We start from the raw sequence: 21,775 nt of genomic DNA, 5'->3' as shown, positions 1-21,775 counted from the left end.
TTATGTTTTAGGCAGCTGCATCTTTTCATTGGTACGCAGTATTTACCATCCTCTTTCCCAAGATTCCCTTGCCCTATTTTCAGAAGTTTGCCTTGAAGTACTACTGATTTTCTTTGGCCTTGAATATTATGCATTATAAATATGATTTGCTTAGAAGTTTGTAATGCCTTTTTATCAGCGGTTGGTATGACTGTGCAGCTGTTTGGCAATTACATACTATGGAGCTGAACAGAAACTTTAAGACATGAAGCATTTCTAGGGAAGTTTGATAATTGAAAAAAACCTGACCTAAAAGTGAAATCTCAAATACTGGAAAAAAGGAAAAAGACTTTTCTCTGCAAATGCTATGATGTTTTTGAATGTCAATGCATTTGAAGGAATATCCACCAGGAGATCACTGTTCTTAGCACCATTTTATCTTGTATTTCCTCCGGTAGCAAAAATTAATTTTAAATGTCATCTGTTTAATTGTTTATTATGCCTAATTAAAACTGGTAATTTATTTGACTTATTTGTAGCCTACTTAGTGCATTGCTTTCTTTAAAAAATTACAGGAATTTGATTTGTAATTACAAAGAGTGGGTATTTCCTAAAATATCTTTTTCACAGTTTTTTTACCCTGGACAAAAATAATGCCATTTTGGTAATGGGGAGTTCTATCATTCTTGAAAGATGGATCACAGACAAAGGGAGTTTTGTATCTTAATGACAAATTATTCTCACTCTACAGATGGTAAACATGATATCAAGAAAATGCACTTTCTTACCTTCAGAAAGATTTAGCAGCCTGTGCCCTTGCTTATTTTCCTAGTGACTTAGCCAGAGCTTATGTTGTGGACTGGGGCATGCAGCACAAATGGAGGTGCATTGGGCTGGGGAGGCCAAAACTAAAGTGCATTCCCTGAAGCAGTAGTTGTAAAGGCTCATGTTGGAAAGCAAAATAAATCTGAAGCAGTGTATTCTGGGAGAAGGAGTAGGTGCTTATAAAAATTAATAAAAAATTGCAAGATCTGTTTAGTAATATGGTATTTAAGAAAAAGAAATTGATTAGATAAGATGAGCATTTTTCACAGTGAACATTTTCAAAATAATGTGGAAAGGTCAAAAATGCAGAGGTTTTTCATCTTTCTTTGCTGATGCAAAACTGACCTTTTTAGCTGGCTGTTTTGTGCGCCAAAAATTACTTCTGGACAAATACTTAAGCAGCATATTGCTAAAATATTCAAATTTGTAGATGGTGAAAGCTGTCAATCTCAGTAAGGTTCTGCTCTCCTAGTGGTCTTTAGAGTTGTGGTGACCCGCATGTGAGAATGCTGTGACTCTGAAAATTGACCCTCAGCAGGGAGAGGGGCACACTTGCCTAATCTTATTTAGTGCTCATATTGTGAGATCAAAATCAGGGTGCATGAAGAAGCCAAAAAATTCTTTGGCATCTTGCTAGTGAGGGGCAATTACATCCACCAGAGCTGCTGCAGTGTGGAGTCCTCTACTGACAGGAATCATAGAATCATAGAATGGCCTGGGTTGAAAAGGACCACAATGATCATCTAGTTTCAACACCCTGCTATGTGGAAGGCAGCAGACCAGGCTGCCCAGAGCCACATCCAGCCTGGCCTTGGATGCCTGCAGGGATGGGGCATCCACAACCTCCTTGGGCAACCTGTTCCAATGCGTCACCACCCTCTGTGTGAAAAACTTCCTCCTAATATCTAACCTAATATCTAACCTAATAGCTAACCTAAACTTCCTGTCTCAGTTTAAAACCAGTCCTCCTTGTCCTATCACTATCCACCCTTGTAAACAGCCGTTTCCCTTCCTGTTTATATGCCTCACAGGAGCCGAGTAGAGGGGGACAATCATCTCCCTCTCCCTGCTGACCACCTCTTTTTTAATGCAGCCCAGAACACAGTTGGCCTTTCGAGCTGCAAGTGCACACTGCTGGTTCTTGTCCAGTTTCTCATCCACCAAGACTCCCAGGTCCTTCTCCGCAAGGATGTTCTTCAGGACATCTTCCCCCAGTTTGTATAAATACCTGGGATTGCCCCAACCCACATACAGCACCCTAAACTTGGCCTTACTGAACCTCATTGGGTTTTCATAGGCCTGCTTCTTCAGCCTGTCCAGGTCCCTCTGGATGGCTTCCCTTCCTTTCAGTGTATTGACTGAGGAACTGGACCTCAGTTCTTGCTGTGGTCCATTACTACACTCTTAAGTGCATGAGTTTGTGTGCACTTTTAAAGAACTCATGGGAGCTCATTACTTGGTGAATGCAAATTCCCCTTTTTGTTGTGGAATGCTATGCTTGCACAGACAACTGAAAGTTTATTTACTATGAAATATTTCAAGTATGTTTGCTTTTTAAGGCTTGGCAATATCTTGTCAATCTTCTTTATCATTTTAATGATTTACTGAAAGAGATTTAATATAACTACTTTTTTTCCCCATGGGGCATCTTACAGAAAGTAACACCAACACCCCATTGTGCAGCTGCAATTCCTGAGGTAGCAACAAAATCTTTATAGGTTTATGTTCTTATCTGTTTGCACTGACTGTGTTATATTTACTTTCCTTTCTCAGGACTTAGAGAAGGACTAAAATTAGATCAGATGATGCCTACTTTCATTTAAATTCTAAATGTAAACATGAATTGAAACAAATATTTGCTGGCTTTTTGTAAACAGTAAGATATTTGAATATTTTTGAGTCCATGGCTTTAATCTAAGCTCCCTCTACAGTCACTAGAGATAAACAGGTCTCCAGTAGAGGCTTATCAGTCCATTTAGGTGTGAATTGTTCACTGGAAGGACCGGTCTCTCTTTATTGTATAGAGAACATATTATTATAGAGAACAGTAGGGCAAATAAATTCAAAGCTCAGTTCTGTCTGTAGGATGACACGAACCAGCCTATTGCTTAAAGCAGTGTCAGCCATGAGATCAGCCCAAATGGCTTTTACCCACTTGCATCCTGAAGAGCCCTGGTGTCTGAGAGGGACTCTCTGGATGGCATATTACAGTGTCTGACTTTTTTTTATGGTGAAAAAGTTTATCTTCATATCAGTCTGAATCACATTTCAAATTTTGCCTGCTGTCTTACACCATGTCACCATGCACAGCTGTGGAGAGCCCAGCCCCATCTTCTAACTCTGGAGGGCAGCTCTTTGGCTTCCCCGAAGCCATCTCTCCTTAAGGCAAAGCAGATCCTGTTCCCTCAGCTTCTCCTTGCAGGGCAGGAGCTCCAAGCCCCCAACCATCAAGTGGTTGCACATGGTCTGGTTTATCTGTATTGTTCTTGTACTCATCACTGAACTCATCTACCACAATTGATTTTCATCTTTAAATCATTTCACTAAACTCAGAAACAAAACACTGCTAGTAAAGAAAGCATTGATTGTCTCTACCTTACCTGTTTTGGCTGTTACTAAATCACCCATGCCATCCAGCATGCTAATTCAGCATGTTGCTATGAATGTACTAGCACGAGCTCTTTTTGCTTGTTTTTAACATATTTTCCAGTTTCTACTCCAGGTAACCTTTGGCTTTTCTGACACTGTTCCAATGTGATGAAGTAATGATTTTAAATTCCGTATTTGTCCTTCTTCTTCCTGTACATTAGCTCTTACTGTTGCCTCTGTGCTGAAAGTCCCCTGGTTAGTCAAGCCAATTTTCAGGTATTTTTGCTAGTCTTCCTGATTATTGGGAAGAACTGCTGTTAATAGGATGTGGTCCTGAAAGATTTGCCAGCTTCCTCTAACTGCTTTACTTGTTAAAGCTGCCATAGGATCACACCTGGCATTTTCCGAAGTAAGTTGAAGTCTACTGTTCTGAAATTTCAGGTCTTTACTTTGCTATCTAACACTAAATATCAAAAAGTAAAGCCCAGCACAGCTTTCCAGTTTACATTCAGCATGAAATACCTTTAACTTATATAAGACCTAATTTTTCTACTTTTTTTAGTTAATGGATCACGCCATTATTTTGTTTATATAAGGGAATAAGTTTTTTTTATTACTGAAAGACACTAATATCTTAGGCAATCAAATCACCTCTTGATCCTTATTTGTTGAATTCATTCTTATCTCAGTTGCAAGGCACCAACATTAGGAAGCAGCTGTACGAACAGGTGACTCATGCAAGCAGGTGGAAATTATCTGGAATATAGGAAGGTTTCCTGAAGCAGATATAATTAAGCATTAGAGGAGAGAGAGTGTTTAGAGAGCTGCTAGAGGTATAATCTGTTTGAGGTAGAAGGAGGAAAAAGAAAAACCAAAGCACAAAAACCTTAGGTTTATATTTTGTTATTGTTAGAGTTAACAGTAAAAGTCAAAGCTTAGGGAGTGAGTAAGTTTTGACTCTGTAGGGCATCTGTTGGCTAATCAAAGCAGATATTCTAGACTTTACTTTCCAACTGTTCTTTAGATTGAATGTTTACAGTCAATAAAAAGATAATATATTTTTCTTGCTCTGAGAGGGATTTTGGTATTTAACTGGCTGCTTTTTGCATCCTAAATGGAGTAAATTAACTCACTTTCAGTACACATCAAGAATTTATTGTTAACTGTTAGGCTTGAACAAGTTGATTTTTTTTTTTTTCCTTAGATTTTACTTCTGTAGCAGGTATGAACTGAAATGAGATTCTTCTCACGCTGCATCAATTTCCACATCTTATCTCAAGCGCTTTTTATTTTTTGAGAATATGTAGGCGTGTATATAGAAGCTTTAAAAAAAAAAAAAAAAAGTGTGTGAGAAGATCACATTTTTGATAATCTGTTTGATTCTTCAGCTGTTGTTTTCAGGTGAAGTTCCATGTCTATGAAAAGCTTTCTTAACTTAATAAGGACTTGGTTAATGAGTATACTGAGTTTGGGACTTCAGTCTCATATTTTCTGAGAAGTCATATTAAGGAATAAAATAAACATACATTAGTTTTGTTTTATAGTTTCAAGGATGTAATAAGGAGAAGCTGATGCTCTCCTGACATGAGAGCCTGATTGTTGTTGTTCTAGAAGCTTCTTTCGTAGAGCTGAGATTTCCAAAGTCTGTGCAGAAATGTTAGTGTGACTATCCAGTAATTTTCCATAGAGGGAGGCTTCTAGCTGGCACTTTCTGTGCTGTGTGACCTGTGTGCATCCAAACTATGAAAAGAAGATCTGAAACGGATTTGGCAAAGAGGATTTTTTTTTCTGTTTGCTTCTTTGTTTTTAGGAAAAAATGAGAAAACGCAATTAGTAACAACAGTAGTTTATGCTTTGAAGTGAGCGCTCCTAGTATGGGAAGAGATGGCAGTGGAGGCAGTATTCCACCTGAATTGTACAAGTGTGGAGGAGCTTTTCATTCTTGAAGTGCCAAGAAATGTTTGGAGCCCTTGTCTCTGCTATAGGAAGGTGAGCTGTTCCTGCCTGCTGCGGTGTAACAGCTGTGCTCTGCTTCCTGAAAGCCTGAACTGAGCTGAGGAGTCCTATTATGCCCGTTGTCCCTTCCATCCCTGCTTGGGACCTCAAGTCTGTGGGTGGGAGTATAATGGATTTTCCTTCTCTGCTGTTTAGAGGATGCTAAAGCAAGGAAGCCTCTGGGGGAGAGGGCAGAGGCTAATAATCTTCCCTGGTGTTTCCTAATGATGATTATATAGGCTCTTTGGGAGAGTGCTTTTTGTCTTGAGAACTCCATTTCTAGCTGTTTTTCTCCATCTGTTGTTCTGTTTGGCTAAGCACTGAAGATGAGGATGTGTTTCTGCAGCTAATTGCCCATGTGATACCCAGGTCCTGCTCTGCTGTGGGCTGCAAGGTGCTGCAGGCGCTGGAGACTCCAAACCTTAGGCTTTGATCCATCAGTCAGTGCGAAGAGCAAGCTGGCCTTGTTAAGGTGCCTTCGCTTTGATACCATAAACAACAGAGACTTGGGGGCTGCTGGCCACCAAGGCAGGCACTGATTATTTAGTTCTGGTTTATGTTTTCTGTACAGTGCTCTCTGTATGTGAAGCAGTGTAATTGAAATCATTATTTTTTTTTAGTCTGACTGTTGTGACATCTGTGAATATAAAGGCATTTTTTTAATCTCTCGAGTAAAATATTGTTAATTGCTGGCTCAGACAGATTAAGTGAATAGAAAGGATAATGTGCAGGGAACTATACTCAGAAATAACAGATAAGACCCTGATTGGTATACAAATGTATAGTAAACTTAATTGTATGGGGTATTGTGTCTAGCATAATTTTCTCATCATAATGGAATGAAACCATGCTTCTTTAGAAATCAGATTAAGAAGAATTGAACAGGTCATTTTAGAAACTTCTGTATAATACTCTCAGACCCCTTAATTGTTCTCATAAATGCAGAGAGTTATATTTGGACTACCTAACCCAGATAAAATAAGACCTCACACAACCCTCTTATGTGCCGAAAGTGGCACTCAGACATCACAGTCTGTGATCTGTGAAGATGTTCTTGGATCTGTGAAACTTCTGGCGTCTAATTTTGGTCAGTAAATTTCCCTTAGTGTTTACAGTTCGTCAACTGCGTTAACCCACAAGGGCTGCCTCCATGGCAGTTAGCTTATTGCCAAAATGTTTGGCAAGTAATATTACATTCAGTGTTAAATAAGTTCCTCAAGAAATAAAGACCAGATCCTGGGACCTGTGATGCACAAGCCCTGCACAAAAGTATGTCACAGTGAAGAGTGATGGTGCAAAATGTGGCTTCAGGGCAACTAGCATTTCGGAAGGGGAAATAAAAAAGGAAATAAATAAATTTAAAAAAAAAAAAAAAAAAAAAGGAGGGAAGTGGAGGGGGGAAGAAAGCAGCTAGAGATGATAACATTGTCCTTTTCTCCATATATGTTTCGAAAGAGAAGTGTAAACCAGTCTTATATACAGAGGTGGCTATGGGCTATTAAGTGCTGTCTTGGTTCCAACCTGGATATGATTTGGACACATCTTGAATCATGGAATCATTTGAGTTGGAAGGGATCCTTGAAGATCATGTAGTCCAACTCCCCTGCAATCAACACCAGCACCTACAGCTAGGTCAGGCTGCTTAGAACCTGATCCAACCTGAACTTGAATGCCTGAGGGTAGGGGGCATCCACAACATCTCTGGGCAACCTATTCTAGTGCTTCACTGCTGTTATTGTTGGGGGGAAAAAAAAAAAAAAAAAAGCCCTTCTTCCTTATATTCAATTTAAGACTCCCCTCTTTCAGTTTGAAACTCTTCAGTTTGGAGGGGGTCTGGATGAGGGCCATGAGCATGATCAGAGGGCAGGCACACCTCCCCTATAAAGACAGATTGAGGGAGCTGGGCTTGTTCAGCCTGAAGAAGAGAAGGCTGTGAGGAGACCTCATTGCAGCCCTCCAGTATTTAAAAGGTGTTTATAAGCAGGAGGGGACTCAACTTTTTACAGGTGTAGGCAGTGATAGGACAAGGGGGAATGGTTTTAAGTTTCCCAAGGAGGGAAGGTTTATGTTGGATGTCTGGGGAAGTTCTTTACAGAGAGAGTGGTGAGGTGCTGGAACAGGTTGTCCAGAGAGACTGTGGTTGCTCTGTTTTTGAGGTTTTTAAGAGCAGGTTGGATGGGGCCTTGGGCAACCTGGTCTAGTACCAGATCTGGAGGTTGGTGGCCCTACCTGTTGCAGGGGGGCCTGGAACTTGGTGATCCTTGGGGTCCTTTCCAAGCTAAGCCATTCTATGAAACCATTTCCTGTTTGTTGTGTCCCTATCACTGCAGACCCTGCTAAAGAGTCCATTCCCTTCTTTCTTACAGCTCTCCTTTAGATACTGAAAGGCCACTCTGAAGTCTCCCCAGAGCCTTCTCTTCTTCAGGCTGAGCAGCCCAAGGTCTCTCAGCCTGTCTTTGTAGGGGAGGTGATCCATCCCTTGGATCATTTTTGGCCTCTGCTTCGTATTTCCTACTGGCTAGTTCAAGAAGTATGTAAATCCCATTTCAAAATGCTCAACTTCACCATATCCTGCATAGGCAGCCCTAGTGCAACACAGAGACCGCAAATTCTATTCCAGTAATAGAATTTGTTGGTCGAAGTTGTCTGCAATCTGTGAAGGAGAAGATAGACTTAAGACATCAAAAGCAAATGTTATCAAAGTTCTCTGTTTTTTTTTCTTAATATTGTTTTTACTTTTATTTTTTAAGGAAATGTAAACGACATTGATACTCTACAAAAAAATATGTTGATTCTTTCAGTTGGTTTTATACCAAATTATTCAGTGCCTAGGAATGGATAGGTGACACCGATATGCAGAAATACTTCTGTGAACCACTTTCAATAAATAGATGGAAATGCAATTGTATCAGGTTCAGCACACGCTGGTGTTCCCACACCACTTGTCATCAGGAGCATCCACTTAGATTTTTGATGTCTCCAATGTTTATTCAATACTCTTGACACTTTTAAATCTAGTTTAGTGTAATTTTGCTTTTTATGGGGTCTTTTAACATATGCAGCAGCAGACTGAAGGAGGACAATTTCAAAATAAAAGATGTTCACTCATCAAAAGCTACTCTAGTATTCAGAAGTAGTACAAGGTACCCTAGTTCCTAATACAAATTGTCTGTGCACAGTATATGGAAGATTTCCAAAGACTACTGATCAGAACATCAATGTACTGCATATAGTGGCTGTGCACTGAACAGTCTGGTAAACACGGAGTTATCTTGGATATCTGTAATTGAATTGAATTCTGAAAAGCAAATGTTTTGCATCTATCAAAAAAAAAAAAAAAGTTCAGAATTCTAAGTCTCCCAGAATTCCCAGTACTTAGCTGGAGTAGTAGTGGTTGACTTTTTTTATCTAAATGAAGATGCTGAATTATGTGTAATAGTTTATAGGTTGCTCTGGGCATTTTCACTGCCCATTTAGGAAAAAGCAACTATTTGTCTGGAATGTCTGGAAGGGGTGAAGTCCCCTTCCTTGCCCACTGAAGCACTCTGTAGTTGTGTGGATAACAGGCGTGAACATGGGTGGAGGAGCTCCTGAGCCCCTTCTCTGAGCAGCAGAAAGCAGTTGCCAGTGATCTCTCCCTCTGACTACTGGCATCCTGACAGAATTATCTTCTGTTTCTGGGAATGCTGAAATGGGAAAAAAAATGAGCGATAGAGCTTTTCTGGCTTATTGAAAGCTCCTCATGCTCCCTTAATTTAGCATCCTGTGGAGCTGCTGAAGGATGTTGTTCGTGGTGGGACCAGACTTACAGGATCAAGCTAACTGAGGAGAACTTTTAAGAACCTTCAAAAGGGCTTATATATCATCTGCATTTGGGTTTAGAGATATTGGAGAGTCATGCTAGGGAAGAAATCTCCATCACACTAACCAGGAAGGCTAAGACTAGCACTCAAACAAGGCTGTATGGTGTTGATAACAGTAAACTGATTTATACTTAAATTGCAATGAATAAAAATAGGAAAAAGGAGAATTTACAGGAATGATATGAAATGCTCATCCAACATAAGCTGTTTTCCTGCACCAAGTATTGCTTTTGCTGACTTTGTGGGTGTTTTCTCAATATAAATGGAGAGAAAAAATGTATATTATGGGGAATGAGACCTAACTTAGTAGACTAGAGTGAGTAGTGACTCTAGGATATGTCGTAGAAGAAGAGTTCCCTTTTGATCTTTCTGCTGGTCCAGGTGGAAATATCTTTGAACCATCAGCTGCCAAAAGGAAGAAGCAGAGCTGCAGCTGAGAAGCCTAGATCAGCTGGTCAAAGTTGTGGTTGAAAAGAGAGGAGGGAGTGAGATGAGTCAGGGAAGGCCAGTAGTGAAGGCAAATGGCTGTCTGGAAATAGGTCATAGAACCATAGAATCACCAAGGATGGAAAAGACCTACAAGATCATCCAGTCCAACCATCCACCTATCACCAATAGTTCTCACTGAACCGTGTCCCTCAACACAATGTCTAAATGTTCCCTGAACACCTCCAGGGTTGGTGACTCCACCACCTCCCTGGGCAGCCCATTCCAGTGCCTGACCACTCATTCAGCAAAGTAGTATTTCCTAACATCCAACCTGAATCTCCTGTGGTGCAAATTGAGGCCATTCCCTCCAGTCCTGTCACTACTTACGCAAGAGAAGAGGCCGACTCCCAGCTCACTACCAGCTCCTTTCAGGAAGTTGAAGACAGTGATAAAGTCTCCCCCAAGCCTCCTTTTCTCCACACTAAATAATCCCAGCTCCCTCAGTCACTCCTCATATGGCCTGCACTCCAGACTCCTCACCAGCTTCATTGCCCTTCTCTGAACACATTCCAGAGCCTCAATATCTTTCTTATAGTGAGGGGCCCAAAATTGAACACAGTACTCGAGATGCGGCCTCACCATGCTGAGTAAAGAGGGACAATTGCTTCCCTGCTCCTGCTGGCAACACCGTTTCTGATGCAAGCCAGGATGCCATTGGCTGCCTTGGCCACCTGGGCACACTGCTGACTCATGTTCAGCTGAGCAGTCAATACCCCCAGGTCCATTTCCTCTACACAGACTTCTAGCCACTCTGCCCCAAGCCTGCAACATTGCGTGGGGTTGCTGTGGCCAAAGTGCAGGGGACCTGACACTTCACGCAGAAGAAAATGTAGAAAAGGTAATAGGAGGAAAATGTAAGTTGTTGAAATATCTGAAGAAAGAAAGCACAACCTATAGGAAGCATGAGGAAAAAACTATCAGGGAAAATTATTTACTTATCTATCTGTCTATCCTCATTAGGAACGCATGTTGGTTGATCTGAAAGTAATGCCTTCTACTTATTTCCATGAAAAATACAACAGATAGCAAGCGCAAAAGAACACTATCTAATAGAGCAAAATCCCAGCACTGTTTTTCAACCCAGTTACTACTATTAGTATGCATTTTTGCTAGTGATGAAATAGAGCCTGCATGCTGTATTTATATGCAAGTGTCTTTTTAAGTTTTGAATTTTCAGTCCTGTCCTATTCTTTGTGAGATTTTGCTAGTGACTGCTGGCAGAGTCAAAACAAATGATGAACAAGGTTGTGCTTGTACCTCTGATATGCCGGATCATGGGCACAACCTCTTGCTGCTTGATTTATTTGTTTGCTTTATGATTTTAATGTTGTGCCTTTCTTATGCATATGACAATATTTATGAAATACTGGTATGTTTGAAAACTGATTGTTTTCTGTTCGCTACCATCTATTATTATGGTTATATTATGGAGACTATTTGTGTGCTTTCTATTTTGTGGTGTAGGCTGCATTTCTTGATAGTTCTTGATCTCATTACCTTGTTAGGCTCTAAGCACAGTTTGTGCTGCTCTGAATTCTTGTCTGTGGAGCAGTCTCCAAAACACCAGTCACTCTGTAAAGACCTTGCAGATTGTCTGCAAAATGCTTCAGTGACAATGTGAGCTATCTCCAAAAAGCATATAATGTGTTCACATCCACTGTTTAGTACTACAAAGGTGGGATTTTCAAAATGGTCACAGAAGACCAACACACTGGCAACCAGTTTGACCTTCAGGGATTCCAGTTTCTGACACTGCTAGACACAAAGAAACAAAGCAGTAGGTCATTCCTGTTATTTGAAACAAGTTTGGCCACATAATGAATTTATGTCAGCATCTTCTCGGCTTTGTGCTGTTCCCTCTCACCCCATGTCACTTCTTCATTGCCAGTGCACTTGACCAGTTTATTGAGTTTAAATGTTGGGACTGTCACAACTTTCTAAAATTCTGTAGGATCTGTTGTGGAGAATCTGCAAACCTGAGGCAGCATGGTCCTACTTTGTGTGCTCTTACTGGGTTTGCCTGGATTTTGATCTCTCTGCTTGCCCTTATGCTTTTGATGACATAATCTATGGATCAATACAGCGATAAACCTCAGTGTTTAAGTCAGAGATCAGAATAAAAATCTGGTAATGATGGAACAGAAGAGACATGGCCATATGTTGTTCAGGAGCCATGTGGAAGAGAATGCCTTTTGTACTCGGCCACCCTATTTTTAAATGTAGTACATTTTGAATAGGAAGGAAGGATATCAGTCCTGTGAGCCTCAGAGCTTAGTTCACAGATAACTCCCAATCTTTTGATTGGAAAAGTTTTGCATTTTTCTTCAATTTTTCTACCAGTAGCAAAGGGACTTAGCACCTTACTGTGGTAATGTGAAAAACATTTAATTCTTTGGAAATGGCTGGGAATGCAGATTCACATTTTCTTGTAGCTTTTAAGGTTAAAAACACAGTGTAAATCTGCTGCTTACCAATGCTGATTATTTTTTAGAAAAGTAGAAAAATCATCTGAAATAAAAATAAAAATAAAAATAAAAAAAAAGCTGACATTTCTCTTTTCCAAGTCTGTAATATATGGATCTAAAACTATGTTTTATAATCCTATATGAACTGGCTATACTCCAGAAGGAATCCCTAGCTGTGGTGAATCACGGGGATTCCCTTAATGTGCTCTGATATGATGAGGTGTCCAAGGCATTAGTGCAGGGCAGGCAGATTACAGGGAATCTGGACTTTCTGGAGGAACAGCTGAAGTGTTGCATGCCCTAAAACACATGAAGGATGTGCAGATATGTCTGGGCAGCTGAGCACTGTCTACATATATTGATGTTCTCCACAGCTGTGGAAAATGCTGTAAACAGTACAGAACTCACTTTCTCTCCCCACATTATTTTTTCAGATATTTGTATCTGATGATAGTAAGCTGACAGCATGGGTAACAGAAGGATAGCACTACTGCTCAGCCAGTGTTCATACCACTGGGTACTGGTCTTGCAGTGTTGAAGAGTGAATGTAAAAACCAGAACTGTCCATTAAGCAGAGCACCCATCTTGCATCTTGCTGAGAGCACTTCCTCCATAGTGATGTTCTCTATAATCAGGAAAAACTCCTGTGACAACTGCATGTCCTCATGGGTGAGTGAAGATGGCTGCTGTGCTCTCTGTAGTTCTAATTAGTGAATGAATATAAAGAAAACCTGATTCAGACAGCCTTAACCTTAACCTTACAAGATAATTGTATTGCTGCTGAATAATAATAATAATAATAATAATAATAATAATAATAATAATAATAATAATAATAATCGTCTTTATTAGTTTGGACCAAAAGTAATGCACATCTTTATGAATTTCCTCAAACTCATCAGAAGAGGCTACAGTTGCTGCCAGCACTGTAGCGACAGAGCCTAGTGAGGAAAATGGAAATAAAAAAGCTTTAAAATATCAGAGTTCACACTTTGCTCAGTAGAGATTGACACAAGTTTAACATATCGATACACACAATTAAGTGAGAGTTTTCCAACAAGAAGAAAAAGAGGTTTAGTAGTTGAAGTCCCTAAAGCTATCTGCCCATCCTTGGCTTCCCATTTGATCTAATGAGTGGAGAACATAAGGAGCTGTAAATGAAGCACTAACAGCTGTTCCCAAGGTTAAGATCCCCCACTCCCCATGTAGTGATTTGATCTCAGTATGAAAATGTTACTCATTTGATCTACTGTTTCTCCCATTTATCGTTCAGTGCTTTGACCTCGGCTGGGTTTAAAACATTTGGAAAGAAGCTGCCTACATATGGTGGATAATTTAATGTGGAACTGCTTATTGTAGCTGGCTTTTCAGAGAGGCAAATCCAGGACTTAAAGGGATGTGGAAATAGCAGAATAGAGCTTCCTTGCTGAGAAAATGCCATTGTTAAACATTTATCAATAGATTCTGTTGCACAAAACATTGATGACATTTCAAGCTGTCCTTAGATGGATTCTTGTCCTCCCGGAGTTACACAGCAATGCACAGTGTGACAAGATGTGTTTCAGCTGTAAAAACATTCATAATGCATAAATATCATTTTAATGTTTTTGCCCTGAAGTGCATCACAGAGCACAAAGGCCTGTACTTTGCAGAGTGGTAAATTTGTTTTGTAGATGCTGCATCTATTGAGGGATTTGAAATTGTGATAACACTTTTTTTTTTTTTTTTCTTTCTTATGTACTATTCCATATGTGTAATTAAAAATAATTACTTATAATGAGACCCTGACCTACTTCAACCCAATGGAAGCAAACTATTTATCAAATTCAAACCCTTTATATTATACACATTCCTTCTTTTTGCACCCTGTTGTATGAAGGCAGCACAGAGGTCACAAACTAAAATAGCCTTGCTGTAACACATCTGGTTAAACTTTAGAAAAGGCATTTTCTGGCTGGTGGAGGTGGAATGAAATGCCGTGTAAGGTTAATATTTTGTCATCCCATAACTGATGCTATACAAATACGTGTTTTAGCTATAAGAAGCTACTTTGTTTAGGATAATTCACTTTATGCAGAGTACCTTAGTTGCCAGTGGATTTGCCCTCCAAAGGTAATCTCAGAAAGAGGTTGCAAATACCTCATTTCTGTTTTTGTGGTTGGTGAAAAAAGACAATCAATAATGAAGGAGGATGTGCATATTTGGCCTTATCTCTGTATTTCTATTGATTTAGTGATTACATCTGACTCCATTATGTTTCAAAAACCAGGCCAACCTGTGGTGGTTGTGGAAATAATTTTGTTGACCACAGTCTGCTCTGTTGCTTCGCACGTATGTCTTTTTCTGATGAAAACTTTAGTGTAGCTCATTGAAGGTATATGCTTCTCAGGAATATGTCCTTAAAATGTAACTGATATCAAAAGAGGTAAAACCAGTGGAAGAGTAATAGGAGGTGAAAAGAAAGAGTAAAATAATTTACCCATCTCAACTCAGAAACATTTAGGTGTGATGGATCACTTCCGTCTGTGTATCTGGAGAAAAGAATAGGAAGAGATGTATTAGATTTAATCATGAAGGTCATATTTCTGCACAAAAACATATAAATGTAGAGGAATTTTCAAAAGAGTTGACATTAACTTATCATTAGCTCCTTTTCAAGAGGTGTACGAGTTGCAAGCAGCCTTGAAAGAAACCATTATGATAGTGCCAATAGAATGACTTGGAGTAACTCAGATTGTTTAAAAAAGAAATAATCCTGCCTTCTAAGGGAAAACCGCTAATGCCAGCTTTCAGATTATACTTCCATTCTTTCCCTTTCCAAAGCTTTTAAATTTTTTTTCTCTTTTTTTTCCCCCCCTCTTTTCATCTAAATGCATTTTAAGTCATATCTGTCTAGGTAAAAAGTGTAACTGTTTTTAATGTATTTGCTCAAGCAGGTATTTTTTGGGAACATCTATGTCAGTTCCTGACCAGAATACCTTACTGGACACATGATGAATACTGTGGTTAGCAGATATCTCTCAGATGGTGTCAAAGTCCTAAACATTAAGAGAGAACACACACTCTGTCTTTCTGAATAAATAAAATTTACAAATGCACGTTTTTAAATCTAAATGAATATACATCTAATGCGAACATAAATAGCAACAGAATGGTCTTTTTCATGGTAAAATCCATAGAAAAAGGCTGAATCGAAAACTTCATGTGCTGAACCCTCTTCTCAATGTGAGCTGTAGGGGGTTTGTAGTCAGTGGAGCTGGCAAGGCATCAACCTGCTCTGAGCCCTGAAAGGGTCATTTCACATCTCCAAAGGCGTGAGTGAGTCTTAACATGTTATATATTTCCAGGATGTTCTCTAGTTTTGGTTTATTCTCAAAGCGAATGAAATAAGGTCTCTAGTACTGCATGGGTAACCTATTCAGTATTTGCCATAGATGGACAGATGAAGGCGTTTCAGAAGGAAATTGATAGCTGTGCTAATCATCCCTTTTTTGTTGCTAAAATTAATGGGATAGTGAGATTCAGCAGAAGACCTGTAGCTGTTTACAGGAATGTGCTAAATTGCTTACGTAACAGTTAAGTTTATCTCCCAGGCTCCCTTTAGTGTCACTGGAGGGAAATGGGCAGTTTCAGGGTGCATTTCATCTCCTACAGTTGGTAACAAAATGGAGCAGTTTATATCTTTTTTGGTATAGTTCAAGATATTATTAAACCTCATCAAACTCTTTTAAATCTTGTATGTCTAACCTCATTGAGTTTAGCAGCACTGCACTGCCGGCTGACACACATTTTCTGAAGTGCAAGCAGGCTAGGATGATGCTCCAGCTAATGGCAATTTACAAATGTGTCTAATAGCTGAAAGACAGTGACCTCAGCTCTCATTCAGCAACTGTTCAATATCTAAGCCCTGAGGATTCATTTCACTGCTGTGATTTTTTATTTTTTTTATTTTTTTTACTCACAGGGAACTCTCTCTTGCTATACATAAGAGGGAATAAAAATCTTGAAAAGACAGAGCTATTAATGATTAATGATAGGTACTTAAAATTCAAAAAATCACTAAGATGAAAACGTGTTTCCAAAGTCAAATTTTATTTCAATTATACTTACTTCTTTGCAAGATTTATTAGTTGGTGGTAAAATGCCAGTTAATGCTGACCAGTAATGAACCTTAAGCTTACTGGCTTTGTTACTTTGTTTGTTAAGATTATTACTGTTTTTATTCTAATCTTCTAATTTTATGTGATCTTCTTCACATCTTCTAATTTATGCTAATAGTTCACAAAAAAAAACCAACCAACCAACCAACCAAAAAAAAACCAAACCAAACCAAAACAAAAAAAGCTGCTCACTGGTGAGAGAAGGAAAAGGGAAATTAAGAAAGATTACCGATATGCTAAAGTTAGTAGTGATAGGACCGAGTGGCTAGTTAAACTGAAGATGTGAGTTATTTAAGCCCATTAAGCTGTGTGACTGTATTGCATGGTTTCTTCTGTGAGTGTAACTCGTTATCAGTTATGTTCAAAATTACTGGTGATTTCTTTCTTGGGTCTTTTTTTTTGTGTGAGTTTTGCTCATTTTGCTGTCTACTACTCTGCTCCCAAATCATGCTTCCAGCTGAAAGGCTGCGTAAAGGAAGATGGCACTCGAAGTGACCAGTTGATACTATACATTGACAAATGCAGCAAGCAAATGGATTTGAGAGCTCAGTAAGGAAGATTCCACTGACCTTTTGTCCTTAATTTGGACAGAATGTCATAGAAGAGAAGGCATATTGGCTGAGAGTGCATTCTGTGTTCAAGATTCTTTACTGGAAGGGCAAATTGATCTCAGTTTTCTTTGCTGTTCTTAGTGCGTTACCTGTGTGGTTTGGATCCCTGCACTGGACCCACCGAACACATCCGGAGTCATAATTGCTGAAGAATAGTAGTTGGGGGTTGGCTTTTTCTTTTTTTTTTTTTTTTTTTTTTCTTTTTTTTTTTTTTTTTTTTTCCCCAGTATATTGGAGACTGGAAGTGGTTCACCAGTTGAGTGAAATAAATGACATACAATGTTAGCTGCTTTCGGCTCTTCTGAAATTGCTCACACCTGCTCCATCAGGAAGCAGCAGTCTGTCCTGTAGTAATGGTTGGTAGATATGTCATACAGATATTCCCTCTTTGAAGTGCTGCCGCAATTACAGCTTTTGGACAGCTAGTTCTGACGTAACTGCTCTGTCTTCTTTGATCCTCTTGGAAGAGGAGATCTTTAGAGGCTGATTTTAAATCAACTTGGAGATGTGCCCAAAAAGATCCAGGAAAAGAACAGAGTATGCTTGACTGACAATTTTGGCTTGAATCTGTGTTGCAGGCTTAGCCTTTCTACTCAGTTATAAGCTGTTGTTTTATTTGTGTTTTTTTTTTGTCCCCTCCTTTTTTTCTTCTTTTATTTTTTTTCCCCGAACATATGGAATCATTTTCTGATGTCTGTGACTGTGGATAATAGACAAAATGAATTGCTGGTAGTTTCAGCTGCAGCCCAGGATGCACTAAGATTATGACCAGTACTTACTAAAAAACTGGATATTATTTCAAATCCAGACGTTGTAGTTAAAGTGCCACGCTATAAATGTTTATCTTCAAATAACATTAAAGTTTTTAATAGATCAGCTTAAAAATAAAAATAAGGCTTTTATGAATTTCTCTGCATAACAGTTTCAAAGAGTTCATGAACGTCACTCACTGGAAGTAGACAGTTTATCAGATCATGGGTTAATAGAAGGGGAGTGGCCTAACCATAGGTTAGGAAGAATAGGAAAAAAATCATCAGTGAACATTCATACATAAATGCTTCCAACCCTTCCCAGAGGATGTGACAGCTGTCGTGTGACAACTCATTCAAATGTAGTTACACAATCCTTTGCTTTTTTCCTTTTGTCCCCCAAAGAACTGAAGTTTTATTGACAGTGCTACATAACATATAAATACAATGCAAATGTTGAGTAATTGTATTTAATTTTGAAAATTTAGACTGATAAATTTAGAATGGGAAATATAGGAGCAAGAGACCTTACACAGGTCTCTTTCAAAAAGCAAATTTACATCTCAAGGGTCCAGTAGAACCTGAAGTATAAATGCAGAATGTATTTAGGGAGTTTTTAAAACACACATTACTGAATTGATAGAGCATAACAGTTCCTTTGCTTAGGCAGCATTATGCTCTGTCTTGTAAAATGTACTTGGGGACATGTAAAATGTAAAAATTGTAAATGTAAAATTGTAAAATTAAACATACAGACCATGACTAGGGTTGTTACATTCTAATGTATATACTTTTTTGTTCATGGGTTATTGAACCACTAAATCCTAGTACTTTTTCCTTGTGCCAAACAATGTCTGAGTGTTGTTTGGAGTGTCTTCAAGCAACTGTATTACTGTACGAGAAAAATAAATAACCTGAATATTCCGTTGCATAAGCCTTTTTTCTTGAAATTTAGGCGTGGCTTTCTGTTTAGGCAGTATTTCCCCTCCTTTTATTTCATGCTGGCGATATTTTGGCAGGAGCTATAAAGCTGTGGTGGCTTAAGGTGCATCCAGTGATTTCAGGGGTGTTTGGTTTGGACCGTTATTTACCTTCCCTTCTCTTCCACTGTTATTAGAAATAACTCTAGGGAAGAAGCTGAGCTACAGGGAGCTGAAAAGTAGGGAAATTGCTTCTCTTCTCTGGCTTTTCCATGGCCTCAAATCAGCGACACTCACCGAAAATAAAATATCTCTATTGATCTGAAGAATCTCATTGCGAAGTTGTACCTACAGCTCTCCTACCCATATCTAGGATTTGTTATTCTTCTCATGCCTGAAGAGGAAGAAGAACTGAGAATGTTAATGGATATATAATCTGTGGTCTGGCCTTTATGTTTTTTCAACAACAAAATATCTGTCTGGTGGTGCTGATAGTATCTCTCGCTGGTGTTGATTTTATAGTTGTTATCAATGAAATAACTTTCCTCAAAGCAACAACCCCATAGTTTTTGTGAAATGACACACTGAGGTGCAAAATGACACACAAAAGTTGCCTTTACTTCTTTTCTACCTAGAAAAAGCTGACAATTTTAGACAGTAATAGAGCAGATTTTGAAAGGGAATGATATGTGCTCTAAATGCGCATAATTGTGTTGGAGAACAGAATCTGTTCTCTGTAAAGAGATAAAGATGTTTCAAATATTTTCTGAAAGAAAGGGAATTTATACAAGACAACTTTTGTAAGGAGATTTTATCTTGTTTTTTCATGGTGGGTCTTTGTTATGTTAGGAATACTGATTTGTGTGAGATATAACCTTTAACTTGCTTTATCTCTGATCCTCCCTTTTTTCTGTTCTCTCTGATTGTTATTATTCCAGTAGTTCAGATTGTTTATTCTAAGGCTTCTCCACGAGTAGAAAATTTCTTAAATAAGTGTATAGCCAAGATACGTAAGAATTGTTTTTTTTTCTGACTGAGAAATGATTTTGCCACCCCTTAGGCTATAAACTGCTTTTTTTCAGGTTGTAGGAATCTGTGCTGCCTATAAAAGCAGGGTTAGTGACCAGAATGTTAATAGCATACATTTAAAAATAAATAAATAAATAAACACTGTGTAGGATGCAAGTGTTCCACTGAAATCATCTCCCATAGCATCTAATGAAACAGTGACTTGTTATCAAGAACTTTAAATGTGGTTCTCAAAACAATCAGTTTAGAATTGATGTCAGATTAGGAACTCTTATTATTGCTTCATTGAAGGCTATTTTATATTTTGTAGAATGTACATTAAGCACCTATTATTATCAGAGGTTATAAAGAAGATAAGAGTGCTAATTTATTTTTAAAGTGTATTTCAATTATTTACTGGGTATATTGCCTATTTTTTTTGTTCGTTTGTTTCTAGAAAGACTACTGAAATGAAGGACTACAAACCTTCATTGGAACCTTTTTCCTTCTCTGAATTTATATTGTATTGAGACTATATACATATATATGTTGTGTATTTTTTATCAGATGGCTTTTGGTATTTGGTATCCAGAAAGAAAATGGAAAAACATGCATATAGGTATGTGTATAGACAAAACAAGAATAAGGAAATAATCTACATTTTACTTATTGAGTTGAAGTGTGTGTTTGTAACAGACATTAATAATGTGACCTTCTTACCTTCTGTAGTACTACTAGGCGTCCCTCCTTTAAAAAAATCTCTTCCTGTCAAGGCAAGAATCACAAAAGAAGTTGTTACGCTTACACGTCAACAATCGTGACATCTAGAGCAAAGCAGAATGCATTATTTCTTACTAAGAGTGTTATTTAAGACTTGACTGACGTTTTACAAAATCTGAGCTGCTTTCTGATCAGTTGATTTAATTAAAACAAGATATTCAGTTCTGCAGAGTGCATGTGCATAATCTCTTTTAAGCCTTTTGAACACATACATACATAGAGGGAAAACATACTATATAGTCATGCATTACTTGTCGTTTTATTTCCAGATACCTCAAATCAGCTATGCATCTACAGCTCCAGAACTGAGTGATAACACCAGGTATGACTTCTTCTCTCGAGTGGTCCCACCTGACTCCTACCAAGCACAGGCAATGGTTGACATCGTGACAGCCCTTGGGTGGAACTATGTGTCAACACTGGCTTCCGAAGGAAACTACGGAGAGAGCGGCGTAGAGGCGTTCACCCAGATCTCCAGGGAAATCGGTAAGTGTATGCTTGTCGGGTTTTGGATTTACAGCTGGCAGATCATCACTGAGCTCTGCTTGGTTCTGTGCAGGATGATCAGAACACCTGTAGGTGTGTGCTGCGGACTCAAGTGGAGGGGGTTACAGATGATTTTGCTATTTGTCAGTCTGCCAAGATAACAGTTCTAGTACTAATTTAAGAACAGCTTGAGGGAGGCAAAAATGTGTGCCTCGTACCTCTTTTGGAAAAGAGAAGCTTCTTGATAGAGTTGGCAAGTATGATAGGTCTCGCTATAGTCACGAGGTTAATTTATACTAACAAACTATTAACTGAGGCAGAAAGCAACCACTGAATGTATTAGAGCCAGATTAGAGGAAGTACAATTGAGTTAGCTTAGGAAAATCGTATTCCAATGAGACCTCATTTTCCTTGTTCCATCATGGATACATCTCAAGTTTTTATTTTTGGTGAATTGGAGGAATAAGAAGAAGTCTGTGAAGTACAAACGTGCTCTCATTGTTTTTCCTTCAGGATGAAATGTGCTGTGTAAATACAGGCATTATTATGAGAATTATTTTTAAATTCTTTTGATCTTTTTTTTTTTTTTTTTTCCTCACTACTGTAGTTATTTCTGGCCTGTAAAATTGATTATTTCTCTGGAGCAATAGTTTCTGGACACCAAGGAATAAAGATGACAAGTAGCAGATGGTTTGATAGAAGGATAAATTGGTCTTCCACTAGCTAAAATGTTAAATGGCAAAATAGTATCCTTTTTAAAGAAACACAGTAATTTGGAAGCAGCCTTCTTGTCCTTCATAGCCTGGGTTAATTTACTGAGTTTGATTTTCAGGGCGTGTACTTATGAAGTCTGTCT

The 21,775-nt window shown here is 38.6% G+C and overlaps 1 protein-coding gene across 1 annotated transcript in view; it reads left to right on the top strand.

Moving 5' to 3' along the window:
* GRM8 (glutamate metabotropic receptor 8) overlaps positions 1–21,775 on the top strand; it is a gene marked incomplete at both ends in the record, with an annotated part of 321,520 nt that overhangs the window by 40,968 nt on the left and 258,777 nt on the right. The window contains one exon of the mRNA XM_079548285.1: positions 20,703–20,919. Coding sequence (XP_079404411.1) covers positions 20,703–20,919 — 217 coding nt within the window. The remainder of the gene's footprint in view (positions 1–20,702; positions 20,920–21,775) is intronic.

The sequence above is a fragment of the Tetrao urogallus genome (assembly GCF_951394365.1).
Source record: "Tetrao urogallus genome assembly, chromosome: 1".
Taxonomy (NCBI): Eukaryota; Metazoa; Chordata; class Aves; order Galliformes; family Phasianidae; genus Tetrao; species Tetrao urogallus.
Note: the sequence above shows the minus strand (reverse complement) of the source record. Positions and strands in the feature narration are given on the sequence as shown.